The 14141-nt window shown below is 44.9% G+C and overlaps 1 protein-coding gene across 1 annotated transcript in view; it reads left to right on the top strand.

The window, feature by feature from the left end:
* WIPI1 (WD repeat domain, phosphoinositide interacting 1) overlaps positions 1 to 14141 on the top strand; it is a 41457-nt gene that overhangs the window by 6908 nt on the left and 20408 nt on the right. The window contains exons 3-4 of the mRNA XM_017497346.1: positions 295 to 464; positions 7104 to 7200. Coding sequence (XP_017352835.1) covers positions 295 to 464; positions 7104 to 7200 — 267 coding nt within the window. The remainder of the gene's footprint in view (positions 1 to 294; positions 465 to 7103; positions 7201 to 14141) is intronic.

Here is a 14141-nt window from a genome sequence, read left to right as displayed (position 1 = left end):
GAGACAGGGTTTCACTCTGTTAACCAGGATGGTCTCAATCTCCTGACCTCGTGATCCACCCACCTCAGCCTCCCAAAGTGTTGGGATTACAGGCTTGAACCACCATGCTGGGCTATGTTTTCTTTACTTTAGATATTTGGAAAGGACTCTGAAAGTGCTCCCTGGGGAGAGGGTTAGAACTCGCCTGACAAGGTGGGGGGTATGGTGGATCACTGTAGATGCAAGCTCAGAGAGGGCACCTAGCCAGCAAGACCTGGAGAGCCTTTGGAACCTCCCAGCTGCTTTTCCTCCCAGATGAAATCCCAGACGTCTACATCGTGGAGCGCCTCTTCTCCAGCAGCCTGGTGGTGGTGGTCAGTCACACAAAACCCCGGCAAATGAACGTGTACCACTTCAAGAAAGGCACGGAGATCTGTAATTACAGCTACTCCAGCAACATCTTGTCCATAAGGCTGAACCGGCAAGTAAGTGGGGGGAAATCCCTCAGGGTTTCAAAGCTTCTGCTAATGGGAGCCAAAGAAAAAAATGAACACCTTCCAAGATCAATGTCTTTAAAACAAGCATCCAATTCTAAAGAGAATTTTAACGCTTAGGCCTGGTGTCCCAGGGGTATGGTAAGCAGAATCTACTCCACGTGCTTGTTGCAGTGGGGTCTTCCTGGACCTCTGGCTCATGTTTCCAGAATGTCGGCCCCTGATGGGTAGGCTGCACCCTCTCCATAGAGTGCAGATTAGGCATCACAGGGATGGGTCAGAGCTCTGGCTTGAACAGTTCCATGAGCCACTACAGGGCCCCTTAAACCAAAGGAGCAACTCTTCCAGTTTTGCCCTAGACAATGGCATTCATTGCAGATGGCAGCAATGCCACTGAGCAGGAGATGCCTGAGAGTGAAGTGGGGGCTCCCTGGGTCAGGAAAATGGCCCCTCTCCCACCACGTCCTCAGCTCTCCTGGAAGGCCCGCTATTAAGCCTTGGGTTCCATTTTTCTTTTTCTCAGCTAACCCTTAAAGACTTTTTTTGTTTTGTTTTGTTAGTATTTCCTTTGTTGAAGGATTAGTCTGATCTCAAATAGGCAATATGTTCTCTGTCTCCGTCTTTTTTTTGAGACACAGTCTTGCTTTGTTGCCCAGGCTAGAGTGCAGTGGCACGATCTCAGCTCACTGCAACCTGGGTTCAAGCAATTCTCCTGCCTCAGCCTTCTGAGTAGCTGGGACTACAGGCACATGCCACCACACCCAGCTAATTTTTGTATTTTTAGTAGAGATGGGGTTTCACCATGTTGGCCAGGATGGTCTCTATCACCTGACTTTGTGATCCACCTGTCTTGGTCTCCCAAAGTGCTGGGATTACAGCTGGTAAGCCACCGCGCCCGGTCATATGTTCTCTTTTGAAATATAAACTCTTATTCAGTAAGTATTGGGGGTGTTAGCAGATTTCCTTTTGAATTACCAGGTTTTCGTTTTTGGTTGTTATTTTTGTTTTTGAGACAGGGTCTTGCTCTATTGCCCAGGCCGCAGTGCAGTGGCACAATCTTGGCTTACTGCAGTCTCCATCTCCCAGATTCAAACAATCCTCCCACCTCAATCTCCTGAGTAGCTGGGACTACAGCTGTGTACCACCATGCCCAGCTAATTTTTTTTTTTTTGTATTTTTTCAAATAGCAACAGAGTGTATTAGTCTATTCTCACCTTGCTGTGAAGAACTACCTGAGACTGGGTAATTTATAAAGAAAAGAGGTTGAATTGGGTCATGGTTCTGCAGGCTATACAGGAAGCATGGCAGCATCTGCTTCCGGGGAGGCCCTCAGGGAGCTTTTACTCATGGCAGAAGGCAAAGCGGGAGCAAGCATTTTACGGGGCCGGAGCAGGACCAAGAGATGGTTTGGCAGTAGGGGGGTGCTACCCACTTTTAAACAACCAGATCTTGTGAGAACTCACTCACTCTACAGTACCAAGGTGGGGGATGATGCTAAACCATTCATAAGAACTCTACCCCCATCCAATTACCTCCCACCAGGCCTCTCCTCCAACATTGACGATTACAATTTGATGTGAGATTTGGGAAGTACCATAGATCTGAACCATATCACAGGCTTTCCCCATGTTGCCCAGTCTGGTCTCAAACTCCTGGGCTCAAGGATCCTCCTTGGCCCCCCAGAGTGCTGGAAGTACAGGCATGAGCCACCAGGTCCAGCCGTATTACTGTGAGAGCAGGGACCGTGTTGGTAGATACATGATAGAGGACTGTGCTTGGTAGATACATGCTCATAAATATCTGTTTCCTGAGCAACTATTAACTAAGTAAATAAACAAAGAGATTCTTTGTGTGACCGTGATTTATCTATTCAATTAAGTATTCCCAGAGAGGTTGCTGCATTCATTGAGGACAATGTTTTCTTCTGTCTTTGTATGTAAACTCTTAAGTGCTAAATATGTTTTTTAAGCAGATGAGACAAATGAAATGTTTTTTAAATTTATGAGAAGGGATTGTTTCTTTGAGTTGATCAACGCTTTCAAATGAAAATCCATTTAAGTCCATCTAAAGCAGTGCGGTGAAAAATAGCTAGAGAAAGAGCAGTGGGGACCTTTAAATGGGGAGTAGCAGGAGGAAGAGAGAAAAGAAACCTAAGTTCTTGGCAAAGGAGGGAAAGGCAGTTTGAGAGTTTTCTACTTGAAGGCTTTTAGGTGAAATTCTTGACTCAGGTGTTTTCTCTGAAATCTCTTGGTAGCAGATTAAGTTTCGCCACTAAACTTTTTATCCTTGCATATAGTAGTAATCAGTATACAAGGTGAAACATCTGTTTTTGGCACCTGATGATCTTTTTAAGATTGTTTAGGCAAATGATCTGTAAAGATCAGAACCCTCAAACAGCATCTATTGTATTTGCTTGTATGATTTCTCTCTTTCTGTCTGGTATATTTATTAACAAATGGGACAAGGAAGGGCTATTTGAGCGTCCGAGTCTGTTAACTTTTAGGCACTAGCCTCTCCTTAATGTTATACTCATTAACTGTGAGGTTCTCCTCCCCCCACCTTCTAAAGAACATTGGTGCACCGAGAACTGTCAGCAATTCATGGCAAAGCCATGAACTAAGAGCTAACAGTTCTTGGAACCAAGATCCAACAGTTGCCCCTTCCTTTAGCGTTTCTTCTTCGACAAGAGTGACTTGAAACAGGTCTGGGAAGTATTGGGAGTTTGCTTTTCTTAAAACTTTCAGGTTGGGGACTTAAATTTTAGTTTAAGCAACTCAGCTGCTGCAGCCTCTCTTGCCAGGTAGGGGTTCTGTGGTGCCCAGTGGGACTGCCCACTCTGGGAAATGAAAAAGGTGCAAGAGCAGTGTGTCCTGTTCTATAGCACTCACTCTGCTACTCCATCAGGTCTTCAGGCAGCACAGTTTAAAAAAAAACAAAAACAAAAACAGAACCCGGAGCAGTGGCTCACGCCTGTAATCCCAACACTTTAGGAGGCTGAAGTGGGCAGATCACAAGGTCAGGAGTTCAAGACCAGCCTGACCAACATGGTGAAACCCCTTCTCTACTAAAAATACAAAAATTAGTTGGGCGTGGTGGTATGTACCTGTAGTCCCAGCTACTCAAGAGGCTGAGGCAGTAGAATCGCTTGAACTTGGGAGGCGGAAGTTGCAGTGAGCCAAGATCATGCTGTTTCACTCCAGCCTGGGCGACAGAGGGAGATTGTCTAAAAATAAATAAATAAAAATAAAAAAATTTAAAGATTTGTATAGGCCCAGCATTTCAGGAGGCCAAGGCAGAAGGACTGCTTGAGCCCAGGAGTTTGAGACCAGCCTGGGCAATATAACAGGATCTGTCTCTGCAAAGATAAAAATAAATTGCTGAGCATGCTGGTGCGTGCCCATGAGCCTAGCTACTTGGGAGGCTGAGGCAGGAGGATTGTTTAAGCCCAAGAGTTGAAGGCTGCAGTGAACTATGACCAAGCCGCTGCACTCCAGCCTGGGTGACACAGCAAGACCCTGTCTCTATAAAATATAAAAATTTTTAAATTTTAAAAAGGAAAAACAGGAATTGTCACATTTCATTTTTAGTTAATGTTATTTCTCTTCTATTGAACTGAGGAAATATATTTTATGGAATAAAGACAATAAACCAGCTGTATGGCGTATTTAGATTTGCAAACTTTTGCAGTTCTTTTGCCATGTGCTCCGAGGGGCCCTTGCTATCCAGATGGAGGCTGATTGGATCGAATCCTCTGAGGCCAAATCTGTGGTGTTCTAGGGCAAATGCTATAAATATTTCGTGATTGATAAAAGGAGTTATTACTTATAAAATCTAGAAAAGTAGATGAAAGTCAAAGCAGCAGACAATGAGCTGAGTTGAAGGCAAGGCCATGGTTCTGTGGGGGCTGAAAACTGATTGTTAAGAAAGCAATTAGCAGCATCGTGCGCACCCCAGAAGTGTGCTCTCACGGGAACTAAGACAGAGTGCCTCTTCGTTCCCTCTCAGTGTTTTCTCTCTGTTTCCCTCTGTGTTTAGTCTTATCTGCAGCCGGCACAGGGGTGACCTGAAATTCAGCTGAGTGGGCCACAGAGCAGATGGCGCTGTTAGAGCTCGTGGGAAATGAGGCCGATCAGATCAGACAGGCGAGATGTAGATGCCATTCCTGCGGGAGGCTTACGTTGAGGCCCCGCTATCCCGGGGACTGGGTGTGGGGCTGGGAGGGGACATGACTACATCAGAAACCTCAGAACAGAAACAGGCATAGAACCACATTGCTCAAACCACGGCACGTGCTGGAAAAAGGTACAGTGATTGGATAAGTCAGAGCATATTTCATGGAGGAACGCTCATATTTATCACCAATTTTGAGACCCTGTTAGAATTTTTTTTTAACCCTCAGGCCCCAGTCTCAGATGTATAACAAAGCCTTAGGTAAAACCGTGAAAGGGTCAGGCGTAGTGGCTCACACTTGTAATCCCAGCACTTTGGGAGGCTGAGACAGGAGGATCTCTTGAGGTCAGGAGGTAGAGAGCAGCCTGGACAACATAGTAAAACCCCGGTCTCTACAAAAAAATACCAAAAAAGTGGGCCGGGCGCGGTGGCTCAAGCCTGTAATCCCAGCACTTTGGGAGGCCGAGGCGGGTGGATCACGAGGTCAAGAAATCGAGACCATCCTGGTCAACATGGTGAAACCCCGTCTCTACTAAAAAAATACAAAAAAATGAGCTGGGCATGGTGGTGCGTGCCTGTAATCCCAGCTACTCAGGAGACTGAGGCAGGAGAATTGCCTGAACCCAGGAGGCGGAGGTTGCAGTGAGCTGAGATCGTGCCATTGCACTCCAGCCTGGGTAACATGAGTGAAACTCTGTCTCAAAAAAAAAAAAAAAAAGTTAGCCAGGCATGGTGGCACACACCTGTAGTCCCAGCTACCCCAGAGGCTGGAGTGAGAAAATGGATTGAGCCCTGGAGGTCGAGGCTACAGTGAGCTGTAATCCTACCACTGAACTCCAGTCTGGGTGACAGAACAAGACCCTGTCTCAAAAAAAAAAAATTGAGAAAGGTGTTTAAATGTTATTTTTCTGCTTGGTTAACACTGATGACCTTCATCATTCTGAGCCATGGAGAGTCCTCCTGGGAGAACAGCAGGGCAGGCTTTTCCCAGGAGCAGAGCCTGCCTCTTTTGTGTAGTATTTTTTAGCACCTTCCCTTCCAGTGGGTGTTCCCTGGAATAAAGGGAGCTGGTCTGAGAGCAGTGGTTCTCAAGCCCCAGTGCATGCCACAATCACCTGGGAATTAGTCTAAAAACTTGCCAAACCAGAATCTCCAAGGGGCGTCCAGGGCTTGCTCCTGGGCAGTTCTGGTACCCATCCAGGTCTGAGAAACACTGGCCTGGGGGAAGCCACGTCAGCCATGTGCAGGGGTGGTCAGCGGCTGATCAGATGTGGAAGGAGCTGCCTGACCAGAAACACCTTCCTGATACCTCCTCCCCAGCACCGACGTCTGCCCTTGTACTGGGCTACTCATTATATTCCTTTCAACACCCAACACATCAACCCTGTGGCCTGCTTTCACTTAGCTGAGAGCACAGCCATTGGGAAGAGGCTCTGAACCTGACAAGCTTTCATTTGGGGAGGAAGAGAAGGGCCTGACAGCAGTGGGGAGAGCAGCACCAGAGAGAGCAGCCCAGGGGGCCAAAGGGGATGTGGGATGCTGGGGTGTTCACATGAGGGCTGAAGCCCTTCTGTTCCTTTTGCCAGGGCTGTAGATAGCAGCCCAAGAGTGGGCCTGGAGGAGTGTCTGAGTAGCAAGAAGTTAGAGCTGGTAATTATTCGGAGAGGGGTAAAAGCTAAGATTTGGTGATGGAGAGAAAGCAAAGAAACCTACTTTTGTATAGGAAGGAGAACTCTAGTATAAAGACGGAAAGGCAGCCTGTCAGATGGCAATGAAAACCAGAGAGGGTACATGAAATTGTCTTACATGGCACAGGGGGGCTGATCAGAAAATGTTCAGAAATCCTGCCAGGCGCAGTGGCTCAGGCCTGTAATCTCAGCACTTTGGGAGGCTGAAGTGGGTGGATCCCTTGAAGTCAGGAGTTCGAGACCAGCCTGGGCAACATGGTGAAATCCCATCTCTACTAAAAATATTTTAAAAATTAGCCAGGCATGGTGGTGCATGGATGTAGTCCCAGCTACTCAGGAGGCTGACCCAGGAGAATCGCTTGAACCCAGGAGGTGGAGGTTGCAGTGGGCTGAGATTGTGCCACTGCACTCCAGCCTGCAGAACAGAGTGAGACTGTCTCAAAAAAAAGGAGGGAGGGATTCAGGAATGCCTGTTCTAAGGAGAGAGGAGAAGGAAGGGAGGGGGGAGGAAGGGAGGGAGGGAAGAAAGAAAGAAAAATAAAAACGATTTCTAATAAAATTTCTTAAGATCTTGCATTCCGTGCCTCTGTTCAGGTGGATAATGATGTGTGTCTGTGCATGCATCCATAACACAGTCTTCAAAATGCCTCATCAAAATTCTCCTTTAGGCTTAGGATCAAGTTAGGACTCATATGAAAGATGAGTGATTGGGATTTGGTCAGTGCCTCTGTAAGGAGCGGTTCGGTAGACTGACAAGTCTGTGTGATTCCAGAGGCTGCTGGTCTGCCTAGAAGAGTCTATTTATATTCACAACATTAAGGACATGAAGCTGTTGAAGACTCTCCTGGATGTTCCTGCAAACCCAACAGGTGAGCCCCACGAATGGAACAGATGGCCCTCAAATCAATCTCATGTCCAGATGCTTCTTTCCCAAGCTCTATTTTCCTCTAAAGGGCAAACCTGAAGCAGCGTTCTTCCTTTTTGAGTCTTAGTGAGGTCTGTCTTGAGGCTTCGTCTTAATGGTGGCAGATTCAAATCATGTCAGGCCATGAGCCCTGCAAGGGGGCCGTGTGGCCTTCATTGCAGTCTAAGAGTAACAACATCCTTCGTCTGGGACCCATATCAGCAAATGTGTCAAGGCACGTAAGGTAGATGTGTAAAAGATTTCAAGCATCTGATGTTGAAAGGTGTTTATCCCTAATTGTTTTTTGTGGTTCGTTCAGTACAGAGTAGGTGTAATAATTAGAAGCAGGTTTCAACTTGGTGTGTCTTCATAGCCAGCAGGAAGACAATCTGAACCATAGATAATGTGTTTTATTACATTACAAAGAAATCTCTCTACTTCGGTGATATGCTAGGATATTAAACCTTACTGAATTCTCAGAATTTAACACCATTCAATACGTTCCTGGTGTATAAGAAGAAGAATGGTTTGGATTTGTTATATTGAAATGGCAGATGACATTATATGAATTCACTGAGCTAGGAGCAAGCAAGAAAGAATTCCTTTGTTGTGTGGCGGGCTGAGGAGTTATCACACAGGAACAATTTGTGCATTTAATGAGTCCAGATTAATATTTGCAGATTATATTCCAGTTTCGTATCACTGAGCAACTGCTTCTATTTACTGTTTCTTAGTTCTTTGCCTTTCACTGAGTTTCAAGATCTATGTGGGTGCCACTCAAGTCACCTAGACTTTTTGAACCTTGGTTCCCTTATCTGTAAAATGGAATAATACCCATCTCCCACGATTGGCTGAAAATTAAGCAAATTAATGTTTGTGAAAGTGACCAGCACAGGAACTGCCATGCAGTTTCTATAGAATTGAAACTGCCATTTCAATTCTATAAATGGCTTTTGGCTGTTGATTTCAGTGCTTTAACATTTCAGCCATGGGAAAGGATATTTTAAAAGAACAAAGCCAGCCAGATGTAGTGGCTCACATCTGTAATCCCAGCACTTTGGGAGGCCAAGGTGGGCGGATCACCTGAGGTCAGGAGTTCAAGACCAGCCTGACCAACATGGGGAAACCCCACCTCTACTAAAAAAAAAACACAAAAATTAGCTGGGTATGGTGGGGAGCACCTATAACCCCAGCCACTTGGGAGACCAAGACAGGAGAATTGCTTGAACCCGGGAGGCAGAGGTTTCACTGAGCTGAGATCGCAGTCCAACCTGAGCAACAGAGTGAGACTCCATCTCAAAAAACAATAAATAAACTAAAAATAAATAAAGAACCAGGTCACTGAGGCTGTTAAGGAGTTCTGTGAGATAATGACTTTGAAGCATATTTTCCAAAATGGGAGATGGTACATGAAGAAGCCGTGGGTGGTAAGTTTTTCCTTTAGACAGGAGAGGCTGAAACCATCTGGACAAGTATCTATTGCAGACATTCTTTGTGCCTGGCACCACAGTAGGCACTGTTAGGCAACCACATACCAGGAGCCCAAAATCTACTTGTCACAAGTTCCCTCAAACAGTCTGTTCTGGGATGGTCTGAGACCGGTGCACCAGCAGCCTTTGGCAGGAGTGGAACCATGTTTAACTCTGGGCTGCGGACACCAGTGAAGGGAGCATGCGCTCTTCTGATAGGGAATGAGAGGCCCCTGCATCTGTGCAGAGCATGAGGCTGGCAGGGCCTGAGCTGGGCCTTCAGGGATTTGGGGAGGAACGTCAGACATGCAGATAGCTACAAGCTGCCTGTGGCTCTCAGCTTCTCTGAAGAGAGGGGAGTTGGACACAATAAATGCCACTTACTCCCCACACCTGTAGCACACTTGACCCCCAAGGAACAAGGTTACTTCTGGACCGAGCACCCTCCCTTGCAAACACATGTTCTTCCATTTACTCTTCCGTTTTTTGAGACAGAGTCTCATTCTGTTGCCCAGGCTGGAGTGGGGTGGCACGATCTCAGCTAACTGCAACCTCTGCCTCCCAGGTTCAAGCAATTCTCATGCCTCAACCTCCCAAGTAGCTGGGACTACAGGCACCACCACCACACCTGGCTAATTTTTTGTATTTTTAGTAGAGATGGGGTTTCACCATGTTGGTCAGGCTGGTCTCGAACTCTTGTCCTCAAGAGATCTGCCTGGCTCGGCTTCCCAAACTGTTGGGATTACAGGCGTAAGCCACCATGCCCAGCCACCATTTACTCTTATTATTATTATTATTATTATTATTTAGCAAATATAGTTGTTTTTCTGTCATTCAGAAAACTCACTGGTTGCCTTACTTCAGCTTAAACAGAGAGAAAATAAGTACAGGGCTATTTGTGTTCCATGTATATTGTTTGTAAAGAGAATCACTTTTATCTCAAGAAAAATTAGAAACGATGGCAGGTACTTTTTCTGTCTCAGATAAAAGGATGTCTCCTTATGAAAGGATCCAGGGTTAAATCGAGCATTTCTTCTGAAAGACCAGGAGCAGGTTGACCAAATTGTGTCTTTTTAGACCTCTGTTGTTCTTCGGAGATGTAGCCCAAGATGTTTCAAATGCTCACGTTTGTAATTATCACTTCAACTTCTCCTCAGCTCCCTTTCTACTGCAGTAAAATGGAGATGATCATTTTTAGCCTCCAGAGTTGCCATGGAGAGCATTACCTGAGGTCGTGGCCTGGGTGAGCAAAGTTGGGTCCACCCTGTCCATGCCCACAGTCAGTTAGGCTCACTGACCAGCCCGCTCTGTCCCGTAAGGCAGCCTTGCACAGGTAAGAGCTGCAATTCAGTGACATGACCAGGTCCTCACCTGGGAACCCTCAGAGGACTCTGCACTGTCAAAAGTCATGAACATATACTCCCCAGAGGCCAGGAGTCACCTTATCTGTTCTATCCTCTAGTTTATTTTCTGAACAAAGAAATAAGATGGAAACTCAGGCTGTCAATTTCGTAAATCCTTGCTAGTTAGAGAAGGAAGACAGAATCACTTGACTAATGGCCTTTGGCATGTGAATCTTGAATGCATTTTGACTTCATAAACTACAAATAAATTAGCTATCCAGAGTTCCCCTGTTGTTTCACATTCGGCATCTAACGCAGCTGTAAATTTCCTCCTTTCTGTCTGTGTTTGTGTCATGCCCATTCCTGTTGTGTCAGAGATTGCAGGCTGTTTCCTTTAAAGAGCTTGGCCAGACAGGGGCTCCAAGTTAATTTCCTGCCAGCACAGCAGTCTGCTCTGAGCAGTCAAGGGTGGAAATCTCCATGGAAGTCCTGCCAACTGCAGACCTCGCAGTGGAGGGGGTGGTCACAGAGCTGACCACCTTTTACGGAATATTGAGGGAGCTTTCTATACCACACAGCAATGCAGATCATTGAACAACTCGTGGTTTCTTCCCCAGAAAGACCTCTTGCTGAAAATAGTAATACAAGTAGTATAGATGGTTCCCTTTTGTAAGAGCATACGGCATTTGCTGCACAAAGAAGATTTCTTTCCTTTCTATTTTTGAAAATTGGGATGCGTAGTCTGAGACATTAACTCAGAGGGAACTGTATTTTATAAATCACTGTTAACTTACCTAAAATTTGACATGTGATACTGTAAATACCAAGATAAGAATCATTTGGAATCACGGGACTTCCTTCTAATTCCACTGATGATGCCATTGGTTCTTGAGTTGAGAGCAGGCACTTCTTTTCCAGCTATAGAAGAATTACAGCCAAACAATTACAGTGAAATTGCAGCTGCCAGTGACTTACGAAAATATGTGTCACGTCTATAACGAGCCCGAAAGCCCCAATCAGAGCCTTATTCCTAAGTAGAAGAAAGACTGGAAGAAAATATGCTCAGATGTTCAGAACAGTGAAAAGCCTCTGGGTCTTAGAATTGCGGGTCATTTTTTTCTCTCCTTCCATTTACTAGGCTTTGCAAATGTTCTACACCATCACTTTTGTATTATACAATAATACTTTTTAAAGCCCATTTCCTTCCTTAAAAAAGGCTTTGTGTGACACCTGTAACAGAGAGAGAAGACTGGCAGAATGGCAAAAGCTAAGCTGAGGAAAACGCTTCTTGCTTGCCTTGGGTGGTTCCCAAGATAGGAAGATACATTCATGTAGCTGGTTGGATTTTTCTGACACTTGGACCATAGGGAAGTCCCAGTAAGCTTTTCTGGGGACCTTCATTAAGATTATAAGGCTAGGAAGGCAGGATTCCTTGTCTAAATTCAGATGGATTGGTAGAAGTATGAGCCTAGAGGTAAACTGTCAAATAAGGGGTGTGTGTCAGAGTGTGCCTGCCCTTGCTCTTCTCCTTGGTCCCTTTCTCGTTAGCATCTAGCGTCATCCAGTTCTATAAGTATTACAGGAAGTTCAATGTTAGCTTAAAAAGTTTAAACCTTTCTTCCCTTCCGGGAATATTTCTATTTTAACATAAAACTCTGCAGCACAATGGGAATTATGTATCCAAGGCTTCTGCTCCAAGACCTCTTCGCTCTGTCTGCCCTGAAGACATGCCCAGTATTTTCAGAGGGAAGAAGTAAGAAACGAAGGCTTGGCATCGTGGAATGTTAAATCTGGGAAGACCTCTAGGTTACAGTAGCCTTCATTTCCCAGACAGGAAACAGGCCTGAAAAGCCACAAATAACTCGGCCAGAATTACACAGTACATGGCAGACCCCAGTCTTGAACCAATGTCCTCAGCCTGTCTCTAACCAGATAAATATTCCTGAAATACTGCCTTAAAATAAAATTTGAAAGTCTTTATTGAGACATAATTCATATGCTATGCAATTCACCTGTTTAAAATGCATGATTCAATAGCTTTTGATATATTCAGGGAATTGTATAACCCGTCACCATAATTAATTTTAGAGCGTTTTCATTGCCCCCAAAAGAAACCTTGCACCTCTTAGCTATCACTCCCTATGCCCCCAGCCATAGGCAAACCCTAATCTACTTTCTCTCTCTATTAGATTATGGATTTCTCTATTCTGGACATTTTACTCCAGTAGAAGCATACAATATAGGTTCCTTTGTAACTGACTTCTTTCACTTAGCCTAGTGTTTCCAAGGTTCGTCCATGTTGTAGCATGTATCAGTACTTTATTTCTCTTGCTGGATAATATTCTATTATAAGAATATGCCTCGTTTTCTTTATCCATTTATCAGTTGATAAACATTTGGGTTATTTCCACTTTTTGACTTATGAATAATGCCGCTATGAACACTCATATACAAGTTTTTGTGTGGACATATGTTATAATTTCTCTTGGGTATATACGTAGGAGTGGAATTTCTAGGTCATATGAGAACTTTATGTTTAGCTTTTGAAGAACTGCTAAGAGCACTGCCCCATTTTACATTCCCACCAGCGGTGCATGGGTCTGTTTCTCTACATCCTCGCCAACATTTATCTGTCTTTTTTATCATAGTCATCCTAGTGGTAGTACGGTGGTATCTCATCATGTTTTTAACACAGCTCTTTAAAAAACATATGTGCTAGGCCAGGCGTGGTGGCTCACCCCTGTAATCCCAGCACTTTGGGAGACCAAGACAGACGGATCACCCGTGGTCAGGAGTTTGAGACCAGCCTGGCCAACATGTTGAAACCTCATCTCTACTAAAAATACAAAAATTAGCTGGGTGTGGTGGCGTGCAACTGTAATCCAAGCTACTGGGGAGGCTGAGACAGGAGAATTGCTTGAACTCAAGAGGTAGAGGTTGCAGTGAACCAAGATTGCAACACTGTACCTCCAGCCTGGGCAGCAGAGCAAGACTCCATCTCAAAAGCAAAACAAAACAAAACATATGTACTGAGAAACCTTCAGCAGTCACATTCCTAAGGCCTTAACTCTTTAGTTTGGAACTCTAGACCGTCTAAGATTTCCACAGTCTTCACATCTTTTCTGCCAGCTGCCTCTATGGGAACCCAGCACGCAAGCCAACCAGATCTCCTGACTGCCTTCCCCTCCCCACTTTCACAAGACTAGAATGCCTTCTGCCTGCCTAGCTGTTCTTGGAATTACATTTGGATGGCAAAGAACTCAGAAAGGATGAGGATTTGGGGTTTCCAGAGCAGAACTGGGAATGTACAAGTGGCCTCTTCTAAGTCTGGGGCCAGGAATGACCTTGTATAGCCAAAGGGGTGGCAGGGCTGCCAGAACGTGCAGTTAAAGGTTCTGGGGCTCGGCCACTTCCTCCTGTAGCTATGCATGGCAAGTGATAAGAGGACAGCCCGCTGTGGACTCAGCAAAGCCAGAGCAGGAAATGAGACCTAAGTTCCAACTCTAAATGTTTGATTTTTGTTTTTCCTTTGCTCTCCTTCCTCAGCAGATTAGTTAAGGTATGTTTCAATCTGACCTCAAGTTTTTCTGATACTTTTATGAGAACCCACTTAACATACTAACTTTTAACAGACATCAGTTACCTTTTTTATTTAGAAAGATGTCTCTGTTATGTGATCTCAAAGTTTCTGGTAACACTGGTTTCTGTGGAATTGCTTAAATTCACTCCTATCATGTGCGCCTCTGTTCATCTAAGCCACTGTTTTGAAAATCCTTTACTTAAATGCTGTTGAGATGTCCTCCCTCCTTGAATCCCCTTACAAATAAAAACAGCTTATGTTGGTTCAATGGTTTGATGGGCTGTTTACGCTTCCAGAATATTGTTGAAGCATCTTAAATCCAAAATGTCCTCTTTATTTAGTTTGCCAGAATGTTTAGGTGCACCATCTTGACTGAAGATGGAGACCTCAAATAAATTCCTGCCTCCAGAGGTGCCCATTTCCCTTATCAAGCCAGAACATTTGGTTCAGAAACTGCTGGGGGTTTTTTTCTTTTCTTTTTTTTTTTTTTTCTGAGACAGAGTCTCATTCTGTC

Source organism: Cebus imitator, unplaced genomic scaffold (genome assembly GCF_001604975.1).
Source record: "Cebus imitator isolate Cc_AM_T3 unplaced genomic scaffold, Cebus_imitator-1.0 Scaffold229, whole genome shotgun sequence".
Taxonomy (NCBI): domain Eukaryota; kingdom Metazoa; phylum Chordata; class Mammalia; order Primates; family Cebidae; genus Cebus; species Cebus imitator.
The sequence above is the reverse complement of the archived record's forward strand: the minus strand, read 5'-3'. Positions and strand labels throughout refer to the sequence as shown.